At 56.4% G+C, this 17621-nt stretch overlaps 1 protein-coding gene across 10 annotated transcripts in view; it reads left to right on the top strand.

The window, feature by feature from the left end:
• ATP11A (ATPase phospholipid transporting 11A) overlaps window positions 1–16613 on the top strand; it is a 116751-nt gene extending 100138 nt beyond the window's left edge. For 3 of the 10 annotated variants that reach the window (XM_027589029.2, XM_027589024.2, XM_027589030.2), the window contains 4 exons: window positions 5288–5353; window positions 6211–6314; window positions 7847–8012; window positions 12520–16613. In XM_027589029.2, the coding sequence (XP_027444830.2) occupies window positions 5288–5353; window positions 6211–6314; window positions 7847–8012; window positions 12520–12735 (552 nt within the window). In that variant the 3' untranslated portion in view covers window positions 12736–16613. The other 7 variants (XR_003519066.2, XR_003519067.2, XM_027589025.2 and 4 more) reach the window with 7 other exon arrangements.
• The last annotated feature ends 1008 nt before the right edge of the window (window positions 16614–17621 follow it).

Genomic DNA, 17621 nt, shown 5'->3' with positions numbered 1-17621 from the left:
GAGTCCCATACGGGCGTGGGCCGGGGTAGCCTATGGGGCCTGGTACTGGGGCATCTGTCCACCAACGCACCTCGCACCTCGAGGCCGCGGTGCCGCTGCTGCTGCCGGTCGCACCCAGTCTGCGCGTCCCAGGCTTGTGGGACTGCATCACCGGAGCCGGAGCCGCTTTGTTGGTTCCCTCCCTCAGGCCTAGTTTATTTCCTTTGGGAATTAATTTCATATTTAACACATTGTAGCTTTTTTCCACCCGTATTTACCTTAAGTACCTGCTGCCTTTGCAAAGAGTGGATTGAGAGTTTGCTAGTAACCAGGCAGTTCTCTGCTTGTTTGCATAATCTCTGGGGTTGTTTTATTCGTATCTTGCTTTTGTCTTTTTGCCTCGGGCTTCCCTCCCCACTCTCAGATAATGACCACCAACACACACATGGTAAGAAAACTGTGGGTTTGTCCTTTATGTTTTGGAGTGCCTTAAAAATAAAATATTTCTCGAAATATTTTCACCTGTGACTTCTTCTGTGTGCTTTGTCGGTAGAAAGCCGCTAGCTGCCACCAGCCCCCACGCGGGGCCGGCGCTGCGTTAGGCGAGTGTGTCTGCATTTGGTCGTGCGTACTTGATGTTTCTTCTCTGGAGTTATGTGTCAGGCTCGCCAGCCCAGGCGGTGCTCGGTTTAATTGATGCGTTTGAACTTCCACGCACGGCGCCGTCCCATGCACAGGAGGCCCAGTGGGGACGCTGAGCTGAGTGTGGCAGACCCGGGCCTTGGGGACACGCGGGGAGACATGCAGGCGCACTTCAGGGCCGTCCCCTCCGGAGTGCTGCCCGGGCTTGGCGGCCACACCGACGTGACCCCTGCCCGCCAGGCGGCCCCGCTGTTCGCTGGTACGGGGCGAACTTTTCTTTCTCCTCATTACTAAGGGGCTGCTCTATTTCATTGTAGCTTAAATCGACTTTTACTAAATTGAGCTTGAAAATGTTTTAAGTATCTCATTTTGCTTTTTGAAAGCCTAACGTTTCTCTAGAGTGCACTCCTTTGTCTTCATTTGCTTGGATAATTCCTGGATGCCAGCCGGCCCCAGGCCCGTCCTCCTGCGGGGTCCCCACAGGACTTCCTGCAGCGAGGCCCTGAGGGAGGGTCTTGCACGTGTCTTAGGAAGAACTAAGATTTCGGGTCCCCGGAGCTGGGACGTCAGGACCAAGTCAGCCTGTTGCTACTGCAAGAAGCCTCCCCACGTGGTGCTGCCTACTCCTGGCCTGGCATTGACGTCAAAGCAACGAGTTCAGACAGATGGAGTAACGTACGCGCACAAGTGCTCAAACCGGGGTTTTTGTGCAATGCCGATGGTGTCATTTTATTCTGTGCTGCTCCTTCATTGCCCCAGTCTCGAGAGTACCTAGCGAGAGGACTGGTCCTGCTTGGTCTCAGCGGGGAATGGATGCGCATGACAACACGGGTGGCCCGTGCACCTTGGACGTGGTCGTGTTGGCTGGCAGGCATGGTGTAGGCCCTCGTGAGGCCCAGGCAGTGTCTCCTACTTGTGTTCAAATCCCCGGAGCCCTGATGTGCCTCGAGCCACTCCTCAGGGTGCCGTGGTGCTCTGACGCGTCCAGTGGATGCGGGAACTTCTGCCCGTTCCCTCCTGCTCTCTCCGACTGGCACGTTCCTTCGGGGTTCCTTGAGCTTCGACAGGGCCTGATTCCTGATGTCTAGGCCAGGGCCTTTGCGAAACACTGATAACCCCACGCACATGTGCACGCCTTGGCAGAGCTGCTAGCGCACGGGGCTTTTGTTAGAATTTGAAACAGGGACAGAGAGAGAGATGAAGACGGAGAAAGCAGAGTTGGCCCGTGCCACTGCATGGAAGATCGGCCAGGCAGGTGCCCTACTGCCCGCTGGCTGAGAGCTTCCCGGGCCCACCCTCGGCCCCACTTGCTGGCCTGTCCACACATGAAGCTGCTCAGAAGCCTGGTGATACTGTGAACCAGGCACGGGGCGCATGGTGCCAGGCAGGGTCTGTGAGGTGAGGTGTCTGTCCACAGTGATGCTCTGAGAGGTGAAGTCTCCTGCAAGTCAGTGCTCCGTAGACAGTGGGGAACCCCGAGACCGGGCTCGTCAGAGCGAGATGAAGAGTGAGCACAGCATCCCCGAGTCAGGAGTGGTGCTCATTTCCATCCCGCATCCCTGGGAGGACAGGAGCCCCAGGAGGCTGGGGTGGCCCAAGGCCACTGCACACAGGGCAAAGCCAGGGTTAAACGTCTGGTGTTCGAACTCTAGCCCCCCCCCCCCGCCCCCACCCCGGTGCGTCCACATCTCCAGATGGAGCCTTTCTTGTTCGCTTTGTGGGAAAGAGGGTTTGATCGCCCACAAAACTCAGATAGCGTTGTAGCCTGGTTCTCTAGTAATTCAGATAAATCCCAGAACCCAAGTGCATCAAGGGCCATTCTGTGGTGACTGATGAAGCTCTTGGTTCGTGGGCAGCAGGAGTTTGCTGATTGTAATGTGCATCCCTCCCTGGACACCCACCCTTCCTGCTGAGGGTGCATCTGTGGTGTTACGGTTCAGAAGCCCCATCCCACTGGTGGTCAGTAGGTAAGGACCCGTTTTCTTGAGAGCTACATTGTTCTGTAGGAATGTGCATAGATCCCGTGTGGTGTTGAGACAATGCTCGTCATAACTTCTTGAAAAGAAATTCACTTAGGGAGCATTTTCTGCACACACCCCAAAGCTGTTTCTCCCTGTGACGCACAAACGAGCTCACAGAGGCAGTAACGGACATACTCGTATGGAGCAGCAGGTTTCTTCCAGAGGTGGTAACGGAGGGCAGCAAACATCGAGAACAGACGGCGGAGTCCGCGTGAAGGGAGCATGGACTGCACGTGTTGTGTTTGTTGTGGAATATTTTTACACATGACAGTGAAGTTGGTCTGGGTTTGAGGGCCTTTAGGAGCAGAACGCTTTCCCACAGGATGCTTCTGGGCAGGCAGAGGGAAGACCGAGGGCGCGTGAGGTGGAGCTGGAGGCTTGCAGGCTCCCCAGGTGTTCGCTGTCCCCACACAGGGCTGGGAGTCCCTGGGAGTCTGTGCCAAGGGGAGTACTCTGTTAGGAAATCAGGTGCAGTGCACCTGGGACCGATGCCATTCAGAGAGCAAACCCTCTGGACACCCTTTCGCCTCCCACCCCCAAAATCTATAGAAATAGTAGCAAACAACTTCAGTGACAAAAGCCCGAGGGCTCCACCCTGCGAGAACCGATGACGACTTTCGAGGGTGTTCCCAGAGCCGTCCCCCTGACTCGCTGTCCTGGTGACTCAGGAACTGCTGGCCGTGGGTATAGGTGAGGCAGAGCAGACGTGTCTTCATTGCTGGGGCTTGGAACCAAAATTCCCAGTTCTGGAGCCAAATTAGTTGTGTGTTGTTGGTACGTGCCCGTAGAAATTATAGCTGAGGCCCATGCATTACTGCGCGAGGTATCGGGAGCCCTACTTGGTACGGAATCCCAGGTCGGCCGTAATTTCCAGCTCTACAAATCTACCGGCTGGTGATGCGCTTGCTGAGACCCTGCCCGTCTGCTATGCACGCACACACTGCTGCACCTTGCTATTACCCGACCCTTAAAAAAGATTTCCGTGTCCCCTGCCAGGCACGGGTGTGACCACGGGCCCCGGGTGTCAGGAAGCGGAGGGGGCAGGCCTTTCTGCCAGGTCCCCCTGACGGGCCCACGCGGGATTCAAGCCCCTGCTCACAGTGTCCTTTTGTCTGCAAGCATCAGCTTCCAGTGAAAACAAAACGCAGCGTGGTTTCCGACACCCTGCTGGCCAAGCATTTCTGTAGCCTGCTGCCAAGCTGCTCCTGGTCTCAGAGCTTAAAATTTTTCCTGCCCCCAAAGCAAAACAAGACAGCACTTTTCGGTCAGAGTTTCTTCCCTGGGCACTGTGGCCTCTGGGGGCTGGGAAGTTCTGGTCCCTGGTTGTGGGGCCACCCTGTGCAGGCAGCAGACCCCAGCCCTTCCTGCGAGGTGCCTGTAGCAGCCCCCTCGCCAGTGTGGCAGCCAGAACCGTCCTGGGACTTTGCAGGGGTCCCCTGGGGGCAGAGTCGCCTCCAGGCACCAGCCCCCATGTGTGGGTCCGAGTGATGGAAGCCCCATTTTGATCCCAGTGATGGACTGGGGAATGAGGTCCGGATGTTGGTGGGGGTCTGTGGGGCTCTGTGTCCTCACACGAACTCTAGAATCCTACGTCGCCAAACGTATGCAAAGACCTAGCCTCCGTGTTCGCCCGTGTTTTCTCTGTTGAAAACTAACCATACAGAAAGCCCTTTGTATTCCGGCCTCTTAATTCTTAATGAAATAGAGCTGTTTGCCTTTAAAGAAGTACTAGGAACATTTTCTGAGAGGCGCATTTCACAGAAACCAGAAGGGGGTCCGTGCTTAGGGGATTCTGGAGAAATCTTGAAGAGAGTAAAATCTCCAGCAGACTGATTTCCCCCTAAGAGAAAGTGGGTATTTCGTTTTCTGTGTCTTTGTCTGTAGTTGAGAAATGTGTTGTCGTGATTTGACCCTATGTTTCCACCACGTGTGGCTTCGCGGCGCCATGCGGGGCGGGAGGCACTTCCTCGGCGCTGTTGGCGCGTCTGTGGTTCTGGCCGTCAGCCTGGCTGCCAGGGCCTTTGTGCAGCTGTCTCGTCTGCCTCCATTTCCCCCTCCCCGTGACTGTCCAGGGCAACGCCCCACCCTCACAGGGTCGCTCGTTTAGGACACGGTTGTCCTCTCGGGCTGCTCGCGCCTGTCCTTGGTTTTGTTCCAGGGCGGGCGGGTGTCTGAGTTGAGTTCGGAGGAGGTAGCCAGTGCTCCTGAGTCTGTTCTTGAGCGTGCAGACGGCGCAGAGCCGGGGAGCTGGGCCGCGTCTCTTCCACAGGGAACACGATGCGGAAGAGACATGGCCGGCACCCTGCACACGAGCATTCCTGCTCCCGGGGATTTTCACCTCTCCGTCTGCCACATTAGGACTGCTGTTTGTGGAGGGTCGAGTGGGCCGACATGGGGGGTCAGTGCAGGAAGGGCTCTGAACCCATCCCCCAACCGCTGGCCTGGCCCCCAGGGGTGGCGCGGGGACCCCAGAGGTCTGGGGGCCCGGGGTGTTGACAGCCAGCTTCTTCCCATCCCTGTATCTTCGGGGTCTGGAGCGCTGGTCCGCAAGCGCACTGGGGTGTGTTCTCTGACAGTCTTGTCTTGAGCGTGGAGGGGAGTGATGTGTATTAACTGGAGACTCTCTGGACGATTCTCCCCCACAGATCTTTGGAAACTGGACCTTTGGGACGCTGGTGTTCACTGTGATGGTATTTACGGTCACACTAAAGGTAAGCGCATGCCCTTGATGTTCCTTCTTCAGCTGCCCTGTCCATTGTAACCATGCTCGGGCTGGAGCCCCCATGCCCCGGGCCACCCTCCAGGGTCACGTTCAGTCATTTAAGAAGCCACATGGGGACGCAGCACACTGGGTGCCGGGCGACCAATACGTGAACTTCTGGAATTACACAGAAGGTGAATGAGGGAATGAGCCTTTTCTTTATAAAAGGAGTCAGGTTAGAATTCCTTTAAGTGACAAGCCCCAATACAGTCAAAAGTTACTTTAAGGGCGCCTGGGTGGCTCAGTTGGTTGGGCGACTGCCTTCGGCTCAGGTCATGATCCTGGAGTCCCGGGATCGAGTCCTGCATCGGGCTCCCTGCTCAGCAGGGGAGTCTGCTTCTCCCTCTGACCCTCTTCGCTCTCATGCTCGCTGGCTCTCATTCTCTCTCTCTCTCAAATAAATAAATAAAATCTTTAAAAAAAAATCTTTACAAAAAAGTTACTTTAAAACAAATGAATGTATTATGGGAAATTCAGCTCTTTTGAAAGTCAGGCCGGATTCTGTATTCCTCAGACTGTCGCCCCGAGTCTCTGCAGTGGGAACACAGCCGACAGGGTAGCTGGGCAGGGGGGTCCTCCCCGAGCAGGAGACACTCCAGGGCGTGCCCCCCTGGGATGCGGGGACACTGCCTTCTCTCTCTCCTCTGGGAGCTCTGATTGTGCTCCTGCAGCAGGTTTACGTGGGCCTTTTGGCTGCTGTGGAGTCGGGGTGGTCTCTGTTCCCCATTCTCTCCGGCTGCTGGTCCGCGATGCTGCGGCTGAGGCCCCGACGGCGCCCCAACCCGCAGTCTGTGTCTTGTCTTTCAGTTGGCGCTCGATACGCACTACTGGACTTGGATAAACCACTTTGTCATCTGGGGGTCCCTGCTGTTCTACGTTGTCTTCTCCCTCCTCTGGGGAGGGATTATCTGGTATGTGGGGGTGCGAGGCCGAGGGGTCCCTGCTCCCTGGACCCACGTTCTCCATGGGGAAGCCACGCGGCGTGGCAGGTGACTAGCTGAGACCGGGGAGGCCAGGCGCTGCCGCAAGGGACCTGCGTCAGATCGCAGGTCAGACGATTCTTCTCGAGAGAAGTCATTTACGCTGTGGCCTGGGCGGGCATCACCCTCTTCGTGGTGGGCTGGGCGTCCTAAATGTGTCCCGGGATGGGCCCCGGGCTAAGTGCTTGTCGGGCGTGGCATGGCCAGCCTTCTGTGCTGCAGCAGTGATGAGCGGGTCCTAGCGGGCGTAGCAGGTGGGGCTGGCCTGGGCCCCCCCTCCCCCCACCGCTGGCCGATGGAGCCCTGCTCCTGGGAGGCCACCCAGGACCCTCTGCGGAGAAATGGCAGGGTCCCAGTGCTCTGTGGGGAGTTCACTGTGGCTGCCAGGGGGCTGGCTCCGTGGCCTCTGACAAGGGCGGGAAGTGGTTGTGTGTGTGGTACCTACTCTGGTGCTTTTACTGGTGCACCGTGGCTCATGCTGTTCCTTCTGCTGGGCTGTCCTTTCCCACTAGCCTGCCCCGCGAGCTCTTACGTGTCCTTCAGAACCCCATGCTGCGTCACCCGTCGCACAGGCAGGCTGGTCCCACCTCCCGTCCCCATCACAGCACACACGGTGCCCCCACCTGTGCATGAGACGGAGCATTTCCTGAGCGCAGCTGGGACAAGGGAGTCCTGGGCGTGCTGGCCGGACACAGTGTCCCCGCCACGGTGCCCGTGCTGGGCAGCTTGGAGCGTGGCTCTGCCCTCAGCACCCACCTCCCCACCTCTCGGAGCGTCGCTGACCTCTAGTGGCCAGAGCCCTATGCTCGTGTTCTTGGGGACCTGCAGGTGCTGAGCTGGATGGGCTTGTGGTAGCCTCCAGCCTGTGACGTCCACGTTCCGTCCGGAACACCATCCGCCCCGCTCCCCAGCCTTGGGCGTAGGGATGGCGGAACTAACCCAGGTTCACTGTTGGTCCCTTCCAGTTTCTGTCTTGGAGCCCAGTGTGGATATTTTCTTGAATTATAGATTTGCCTGGAAGGGAGGCCCTTCGTGCTCTCTGTTTTCACAGAAAAAATGTCATTTTTTTCACCGTATAAGCCTGGGGTGGTTAACTAGCGCTGCTGATCAGAACCCGTGCGTGTCTCGTGCATGTTAACAGCCATCGCTCAGGTTGTGGTTCCAAGATACCCAAAAAAAAAAAAAAAAAAATCACCTATTTTCGTCTTTTAAAATCATTTTTCACTGTCTGGAAACAGCTCCAGGGACATCCCATCTCTTTGGGAGACTTGTAGAACTCCTCACTGCCTGGCCTGACAGGGAAATCCTGCGGCTCATTGTCCGTGAGTAGGCAGGCGCACACACACTCAAGAGGCTCAGTGACAGAGGGAAAACCTCGGGGAACAGACGGGGGCTGCTCCTGAGAGCAGAGAGCGCGGTGTCCTCCGGGTGACCTCCGGCCTGCCCATCTGTTGTTTTTCCAGGCCGTTCCTGAATTACCAAAGGATGTACTATGTGTTCATCCAGATGTTGTCCAGCGGCCCTGCCTGGCTGCTCATCATCCTGCTCATCACTGTCAGCCTCCTTCCTGACGTTCTCAAAAAAGTCCTGTCCAGGCAGCTGTGGCCCAGTGCCACAGAGAGAGTCCAGGTAGGGGTGCGGCGGGGTTGGGGGTGCTGCAGGGGGGGGCGTGGGGGCCCAGCCGGAGCAGCCGCTGTGATCGCTGTAAGGAAAGCAGGAGAGGCTTGTGTTGGAAGTGCGCTCAGTCCGGGTGTTCCTAATGAGCGTTAGAACGTTAACGCAGGGGAGCTGCAGGGTGACCACGGTCAGGCCCGAGACGCTAGTCTGCTGAAGTCAGAGAAGGATCGAGGGAGACGGACTGAGCCAATACAAAAGGAAGATTATTTTGTGTAAATCCAAAAAAGTTTTCAAAATTAATCATTACTTCGAAGGTAAAATTGCGTTAGTTTTAGGGATGGTGAATGTGGCCCCAAACGTTCGCGTTTATACTGGGCGATTCTGGTGAGTACTAGGGTCACTTGGTTTCCACAATCCCCAGTTAAGGCCAACGGGCTGAATTCCGGATTCAGGAGAGAAGTGAGACGTGTAGAATGCCCAGCCCAGCATGACCGCAGCAGCAGGTGTCAGTCGAAGCTGCTCAGAGTTCTCAGCGAGGGCTCGTCCCCCTTCATCCCCACACCCCTGCGACCTCAGGGAGGGCACGTCCCCTGTCGCCCTCACCCTGTGTCCTGCCCACGGAGGTGCAGAGCCTCCGTAAGGAGAAGGGAGGATCCTGCCGAGTGTGCAGAAGGCAGAGCGCAGGCGGGCCTGCGGGTGTGGGAGGACCGTCCGTGTGCTTCAGGGCCCCAGGGAAGGCCTTCTGGAAAGCTCACATCGCCCAGGTGCGCAGCCCCCAGGTGCTGTTGGCCGGCCTCTGGGGTGGGAAACAGCCAGGCCGCTGCTGGGTTTGCAGGGAACAAGGTCTGGGCACCACGTGTGCCCACCTCCACCTGTCCCAGCGTTTGGATGGGACCCCGGTGGGGGGCTCTCCCCGAAGTCTGCGCTGCTTTAGCAAGCTGGGCCCCACTCCCCTGGTTGCTAGCCTTCCCCTCCTTGGTGCCTGTGTGTTCGTAGTCGGCACCGACAGCTCGAGAGCGTGCGTCAGCACCTCTGCTCTGAGCTCTTTAACAAGCGAGCACGACAGGAGCTTCCGGGGCGGAGGGGACAGATGCAGGGACGAGAGGCCCGCGCGGTCCCCAGGAGGGGCGCATCCAGGGAGGACACGGTTTGCTTAGCGCGATGGCGGGGATGCGCAAGGGAGGTTCCTGCGATTAACCGGCCCCAACCGCCTTAACTTGTTTCTCTTTTCCCTTCCTCCTTCCCTTTGTCTCCAACTTCTTTGCCTAAATAACTGCTCCCACCTGTCTCGCGATGTGTGTGGCCCCTCGACCCCTCTGGACTGCAGACTAAGAGCCAGTGCCTTTCTGTCGAGCAGTCCACCATCTTTATGCTCTCTCAGACCTCCAGCAGTCTGAGTTTCTAACGGAACAAGGTGATGCTTTTCTGTCGTTTGGCATGGTGGGGTTACAGTCGCAGGAAGCAGAGGGCTGACCCCTCGCTGAGGCGTCCCGGCACCTGTCCCGGGCTCCTGCCTGCTCAGGATGAGCACATCAGGAGCTACCGGTGTGACCTGTATCTGAGACGCAGAAGTGCACGTGGCCCGTGCTTCTCTGTGTGTCCGTGGGAGGTTGCGGGTCCCACCTGCCCAGGTGCAGGGCTGCACTGCATTGCACTGGCTGGCAGGTACCCGTGGCCCCTGCACACAGAGGTGTGGGTGTGGCGGCTCCTACGTCGCTCGAGCTCACGTGGGCAGAGTCCATGCAGCACCAGCCCCCTCTCCGCAGCCAATGGCGGATGGACAGCAAGACCTCCTCACTCACGCAGCTCTGCGGACCCATTACACAGACAGGGAAACTGAGGCCCCCACGACAGAGTGTTGTGCAGGCCCCACAAGGCACTACAGAAAAGACAAGGCTCGGGCTGAGCCACCCAGGCTGTGGAAAAGCTGGGAGAGATGTGTTTGGGTCAAGTGTTTCTCCAAATTCCCTTTTCACTTTGAAAAAGATTCTGTTTTTAGAGAAAGCCTTATGTTGCTGTGAGCGGCTGTGCTGGCTTGTTTCTCAGCAGCCTTGAGCCACACAGGGTAGCTGCCCAGGGCTACAGCCTGTTCCTGAAGAGCCATGATTTCAGGGGCACAGTTGTCCAGGGATGGCTCCTGTCCGTGTGTCTAAAGGACACACTTACAGAGGCCTCAACGTCAGTGACGCTTGGAAACTGTTCCTAGTACAGCTGAGTTCATAGGAAAATACCTAAGCAAGAAAAGGCTCTGTTTTCTTTTAACGACCGTTCATCCTCTATACATTTTAAACACTATTTTTTAACTAACAGGATGGTACATTTTTTAATTTCTGGTAATTATCAGCAGTCAAAATTTTTCTACTCTGGTGCCATCAGAATTTGCTAGAATGAGTGACTTAATTTTATCTTACTGGATACATACTTGAAAACATTTAGGATGAAATTACTAGGAACATTTAAGTTATGGGCTGTGCTTAGGAAATTGATTAAATCTTGCCAACTTTGGGATAAAAATACATACTTTCACTCTTGATGCGTGAGGTGTGCTAAGACTCTCTCTCAGAAGCCCACGTTTGGCTGCTCGGGGATGGTCGGCGCCGGGCGCCCAGCAGGGTCCACGGCCACATGAGGCGGCCGTGTGCCCACACCTGCACCTTCCTGGGGCCCCTGGCACGCACACAGATGTGCGTGTGCTTCTGGGAACCCCCCTGGACACCTGCCAAACTTTGGAGGAACAGACCCTGGACCAGTCCTCATGTCAGATGGGCCGTTGTTTCCCTCCATCTGTTCTGTTAAAAAGAAACACATCACAGGCACCAGGTCTTGCGTGTGTGCATGTGTCACCCGTGTATACATATTTGTACACGTGTTTCGCTGTGTTACCGGATAGAGTTCCGTCCCTGCAAAGGGCCGCACCCCCCTCCCCTGATCAGTTCACCCTTCTCTCACCAGAAGACGTTCTGCATCTCACACCTTGTACTCCTCCACCTCTTCAAGTTCCCTTCTTGCTGGTTCCTGAGGCACTACTATGGTCTGACGAGAAAGCCCGCGTTGACTTGCGGCACCGTGACCCCCGGGCCCTGCAGGGGTCTAGCCTTGGGGTCGGGGCGAAGGACAGGGACAGAGGGGCAGGCAGGTGCAGTCCCTCCTGTTTGGGGTGAGCGCCGAGGCGGCCGCCGGCGGGAGCAGCCGGTCTGGTCCTTCCAGCAGAGGCTCCTCCGTGGGCCCCCGGCCTGCTGTCCCAGCCTGCCCTCTGTGCCCTGCCCTGTCCCTTGGTCTCTGTCAGGTGAAGGGCTGTTAGGAAGACCCGCTCCTTCCCTGGCGGCACCCTCCCGCTGCCCCCAGCTTGCACAGGCCCCAGGTCCGGCTGCGAGGCTGGGTCGTGCTCCCGGACGGGAGGTGCTTCTGGAACCAGGCGCAGCCCCTCTCAGTATTTCTCCTCGCCTTGCAGCAGAGCATGAAACTCAAAGCATCGGTCGCCGCTGCGCCAGGCACGGACGGGCCACTTCTGAAGGACCTCTTGCCACGGCCGAGGCGCCATTAGCCAAGGATAGGTAACCGTGTCCGCCACGCCGCCTGGCAGGCCTCCTGGGTGTGCTGTGATCCTTCCAAACTGTCCACTTTTCCTCCAAAGTTTTGCTGTGCCATTTTGATAACAAAGGTTCATGATGAAAAAAAAAAAAAAAAAAAACCACTTTTTACACACACGTGTGTTTCTGTCCCAGGTAAGTGACCTGCCTGAGCGTGTCTGGGCTGCAGATGGCCGTGCACTGCTCGCGTGTGCCGTGGCCTTCCACGCGCGTTTACTGGATCCACTCACCCAGGGTGTTCAGTGCCTAGTTTGCCAGAACAAAGCTCATTCCTTGGCCTTGGTTGTGGAAAGAGCTTCACCCAGAAGGTCTCTCAGGAAAGACCGTATTTTGACAAGACAACGGAAGATTGCATGATTTGCGTGGAACGTTGGCCCAGGCAGACGTCCAGCACAGGTGTCCTGTTGTCCGTCAGCCGACACGGGGAGCCGTGTCTGCCCCAGAGAGGCCCGGAGATGCAGCCGCGCTCACGACGCGCCCTGAGCTGGGTGTCTCGGGTGCTGACAGGCACACACACTGCCTTCTCTGCCCGGGGACAGTTATTCCTTTAAGACCCGTTCCTCCCGGACTGCTTCCCTCAGGCCCTGCTGCCCGGTAAATTTAACAACGGCTAGGTGAGGTGGCCGGCCTCCTTGGGCTGTAAGAACCTGCACAGACTGAGGTTGCCCACGTGCGTGGAGGGGACCGTGGACCCCAGCCCCGGTCCCCGGGGCCTCTGGTAGAGGCTTCGCACGTGATGGAGCCAAGCGGGGCAACCGCTGGTGGCCAGAGTGCGGTCACCATGCTGGCTCTGTGTCCTCGGTCACACGGGACACGCTCCCGACCCGTGTCTGGAACGGGAGGCCCCGCGGGCAGCGTCAGAGCAGGCTGGGCAGGGTCCTTGTGGAGGGTCCCGGGACTGACGCTGTGTCCTCTGTGTTCTCCAACAGAGCACATGTGTGCGCGGCCAGGACTGCCTCCCCGAACTCACTCTCCTGGCCTACCCGCAGAGCCCCAGCCCCTGGGCCGTGTGGCCAGGCCCGCACACAAAGCAGGGGACGCTGATGTGGTCTCCCCTCGCCGGTCTCCTGCACAGCCACCGCCATCCCGGCCCTGCGCCCCACGGGGGGCCCACTGGTGGACAGGCCACCAGTCCCAGCCTTTGAGAGCCGCACGTGTGTGCTTCTCCCCGCCCCCGAAGGAGGGATGAGGACCACGGGACTTGCTTGGAACGCGTGGCTGGCAGTCGTCACCTCTCGTGGGGCTGGTGGCCCCACAGCTTCTCTTGGGCATTTGGCTGGGCACGCACGGCCCACTGCACCCTGGGCCAGGGCCTCCAGCCCCAGACGCTGCCGGAGGAGGACACCTGCGTGGAGGTGGGCCATCAGCTTGCGCGGGGGTGGCCACACCGCCGACCGTCCGAGCACAGGGGCCTTGTCCTCACCGTGGGACGGGCCGGCCTTGCCTCTGTGCCTCCTTGTCCGGAGCCCTCCAGCCCTCGTGCTTCTGGAACTGGCCGGACCAGACCCTGGCGTCACTGTGCTCCTACAGCCTGTCGGAGTCCTGGACGGTGTCCTGCTTCAATCCGAACCCGCTCCCTAGCACAGCTGCTTTCCAGGGTCATGTCCGACGGGGGGTTCGTCCCTCTGAGGGAGGACTAGCTTCCCCTGTGTGAATCTCTGAGTGTTTCCCGTCCCCGGCTGCCCCTGTGGAGAAAAAAAATACCGTGTGTGACGAATAGAGAACACTGTCCACTCCAGCCTTCCCGATACAAGATAGGAGCTAGGTTTTCTCACACCCCCATGGGTAGACCCTCCCCGCGTTCTCTTGTCCAGAGAGCTTTCCCCAGTTCTAGGGGAAGGCTGGTGGTCGGGGGCCGGGGGCAGACCCTTCGATGTCCTCATCGAGAGGTGGCCTCCAGGGGCCGCGTCCATCTTCCGAAATCTGTTTCCGGCCCGCACAGGTCTGACAGTGAGGCGGTGTCTGAATCCTGAGAAGCAGGATTGCCGCCCTGGCCGGCTGCCCACGGCCAAGACCCAGACCAAGGCCTGCGTGTTCTGTTGGATGAGTGCTGTGTTGCAGTCCGCTGTCCAGGGCGTCATTTGGGGTGGGCAGACCTTGAGGAGGCTGCTGCGTTGATGGTCCCGGTCCCTTCTCTGTACTGCTGTTTGTTTCTAGAATAACCTCCTTGAGGTAGCCTTAATGGTCCACAAAGAAGACATTTCAGTCTGAGATTCAAAGTGTGGATGTGGAAACGGATGCCTTTTGAGAAAAGCATCGTCCCGAAGCTAAATGACAAGCAGGCCCCTTGCCCGCTGCCGGGTTCCAGGCTGTGGCCCCGGCGACGCTGGTGAGTGAACAGGGGTCTGCTTCAGAGACGCTCCATGCCAGGCATTTTGGGAAGCCCAGATTTCACAATTTGTATAATGTTGTTTCGCCTATAAAATATTTATTTGAACTAGGGGATGAATTGACTGCATACACAGAGGAGTTGGGGTAAGTTCAGGTGAAGTAGCAACAGCAAACCAAAGACCCAGAGAAAGGACGGGGAGCGCACCGGGGTCTCCGCCCTCCGTCCCGCGCGCCCCGCCCCCCGTGTGTGGTGGCGCCCCGGCCCTCCCGGCCGCGCTAGACCCTGCAGCAGTGGTGTGTGCGTTTTTACAGCCGTTTTTAAGAACCTAATATGGGTATAAGTGTAATACCTGTAGGGAGACAGATTCTCTGTATGTTTAGTTAACAAATTCTTTGTAATGTATTTTTTTAGAAATCTTAAAATTGCCTTTGCGCTGAAATATTTTCATAGCTGTTTGTATCCCTTTATTCATTTATTTGTTAATATACCACATCTAATTTTTAAAGTACGTTTTTAAAGCTTTTATTTTTTAAGTTGATGAACTTTTGGCCACTTTGCATTTAAATTCTGGTGGGCGTTTTGGCCAAATATCTCCATATCTGATGAGTGTGAAGATTCAGATTTGATTTTATTCTCTACACCCGTGTCCCCGGTGGCAGTGATTAGTTGAAGGCATATTTAGAGCACAATATTTCGCTTGCTGGTTCTTCACAGTTGATTGCGATTATCATCTGCTTTTTGATTTGTTTTTCATTTCCATCCTTCGGCCTTAAAATAGAAGCTTCTCGAGGGATGGTTCGGTACCCTCTTTCCACCTGTACCAAGACCTCTGATAATGCACATCTCGTTGGGAAAGTCACTAACCCCTTACATGCTCCACATGTCTCTTACAAGATGGTCAGGGAATCCTCCGTGAGTGCGCCTGATCGGTGACGCGGCCCCGGGGCGGGACGTAGAGCGGCAGAGCCCTCCGGGATGAGTGTGCACGTGGGACCCAGTGCGATCTCTCACCTACATGAGTTCCTGTTTACTTGCCTTAAACTGACCTGAAAGCAAGTCCTGTCATCTTCGAGTGTTCGTTTTGGAAACCTCGTTCAGGACAGCACACGTTAATGAATTACCAACCCGTGATCTCCCACACGGGTCCCAGCATCTGGTTCCCAAGCCGCACACCATCCCCTTAAGAGCAGGTCACACTAACGCACAGGTGGCCCCCACCACATCCCTGTCTCCTGTTTTCAGCTCCGTGTCCACTTGGCCACACGGTACGCACACATACAGTCTCCCTGGGCCCTGGCCATCCTGCCCCCTTCCTGAGGGGACCCTGCCAGGAGCTCCGGGAGCACAAGGCTCGAGTCTCATGCCCTGGCAGGATGCCGGAGGCGGGCACGGCAGCCCCGGGGGGCAGACAGGGCTGTGGATGGATATGCTGCAGCGCTTCCTCCTTGGGGAGACCCCCCCCCCCCCCGGCTGACACTGCCCCGCGGCTCTGCCCTCGGGACGGGGCAGAGAGGAGCGTCCGGACCCTCTGAGCCACGGGGCCTCTGCGAGCCTCCGGGAGCACCGGCCGGCCCTCTGCCGCGGGCAGTGGGCAGAAAAGGCGTCCTCCCCTTGGCAACTCCGGGCGGAACCCAGCTCGTCTATTCCTGTGCATTTGACTCCACAGAGTGAACGCCGACCAGATGAGCCCCTCGTGGTATAGCCGTGCCTGCACTTGGGAAGGAGGCCCAGGCGCCCAGCTTCTGCAGTGACGGGTTATAGAATTGTAGTTTGGCCTGGTGAGATTTTGCAGCTTTAAGTACAAAAACGTCCCCTACATGCTATTCTAATTAGTCTCAAATTGTTGCACATCAACCAAATGCCCAGTGCAGCCTAAAGGGAGTTTCCCGGCCTTTTTCTTTAAAACCACTAAGCTCGCCGGTGTTGCACTGACTGGAATAACCCAATGCAATTCCTCGTCCTTTCTTCGGAAAGCTATTATTTATTTAACAGCTCCGTGTCACATTTCCATGTACAGTTTCTTGCCTTCTGCGTTTCTTTTGGAAGCTTCTCATTTTAAAAACAGGAAAAATGTTAGTCGGCAAATACATTTTTTTGAGTTAGAGGGTAGGTGAATGGGAATGAGAATCATTCTGATATTGTCTATAAACAAAGCTTTAATGAAGATGTGTCGGAAGTATTACTAAAGTGTGATTCTACTTTTGCAGAAAATAAAGATCAGTTTATATAGCTTTATTTTTTACCTTATCAAAATATACAGAATTTTAATATACATATAGTGTCTCTGACTTAAAACTATGATATGTGTCTGCATTGCCATTTAAAATGTCTATTCATTATGTAATGTAATAAAAGAGAATCTTCAAAATGTATTTAACATGAATGGTATCTGTAGTTGTCATCATCATAAATACTGGAATTTATTTTTAAATTATTGAAAATAGTAGGTGCGGTTAAGATAATAAATCAGCCTCCAGGTAGTCAGGTTTAATTGATAATGATTCATTAACTCATTTTGAAAAATTAAATTGTGATTAAACCAAATCTTACACTTCTGTAAAGTTTATTTTGTATGCTACTGTTTTTAACTTTTATTTCTGTAGATAAAGTATGACTTAATTATATCAGACTTTTCTGCAGATTATTTAAGCAGGAGACTTGAATCTGCTTGCAATAGAGAAGAAAAAATGTCTGGTTTGGTTTCTTTATAAATAAATCAGCAATTGGGCGTAAATCTCTGGGGACAGAAGCTGCAGGGTGAAAGCTCTCAGCCTGAGTGTTTGGGCTGAAGGTCACCTGGGTGACCGGGTGCACCTGCACTCACCGAGGCCGCAGTGCGGCCCAGGCGCTCAGGACGGGAGAACGGCATCATGGACCCCTCGCTGAGCCGCCCCGTCACCACCCACAGCTCCTCTGACCGTCCTGCCTTCAGGCCCGCGCCCCGGGTGTAAGCTTCTGCTTGCCCCGGCCTCCTCCCCCCTTCCTCCGGCCCCTCTCATTCCCTCCTCCCGTCCAGACTCCGGGCCTGCGCCCTGCACGGGTCCCCTGCGCCTGCTGGTCGCACCAGCTCCACGACACCTGTGGACAGCGGGCTGGTGCGTGTGTCCCCTCCCCACGCTGCCCCCTCCCCCTCGGCTGGTCATTCACCTCCCGCCCACTGGCCGCTGCGGTCCCTCCCGCTCCTTGTCTGAGGACCAACCTCAAGCCCACCACACCTGACATCAGGCCCTGAGATTCGGAGTCGATGAGGGGACGAGGGTGGAGCCCAGTCGGGGATGCTCAGTTCTGGGGTGCCACCCCACAGGCCTCCCCAAACCTCTGGGAGGGACCTGGGCTCTACCGTGTGCACGCTTTGTCCCTGGCCCTCGCGCCCCGTGACACAAGCACGCAGCCGGTGCCGAGTAACCTGGGCTGAATGGGTGGCCGTCACCGTGTCTAGCCAGCTGCCGGCGGCCAACTCGAGACTGGAATATGCAACAGGAAGTAAAAGGCTCTGGCACCTGTCGTGGGTCTAACCTGCCTCGGTGACCCTGGCGTCTGGGAGGATAGTACCTTGTCCTGCTGGTACGAGACTCACAGATAGAACAGCCAGCACCACTCACCTGTGTTCCCGTGAACACAACCACTCAGTGATAGGCTAACACCCACACGCTAGGGAGCTCCCTCTTGCACGGAGAAGTCTCGGGAACATGTCATTTC

The sequence above is a fragment of the Zalophus californianus genome, chromosome 3, assembly GCF_009762305.2.
Source record: "Zalophus californianus isolate mZalCal1 chromosome 3, mZalCal1.pri.v2, whole genome shotgun sequence".
Classification (NCBI taxonomy): domain Eukaryota; kingdom Metazoa; phylum Chordata; class Mammalia; order Carnivora; family Otariidae; genus Zalophus; species Zalophus californianus.
Note: the sequence above shows the minus strand (reverse complement) of the source record. Positions and strands in the feature narration are given on the sequence as shown.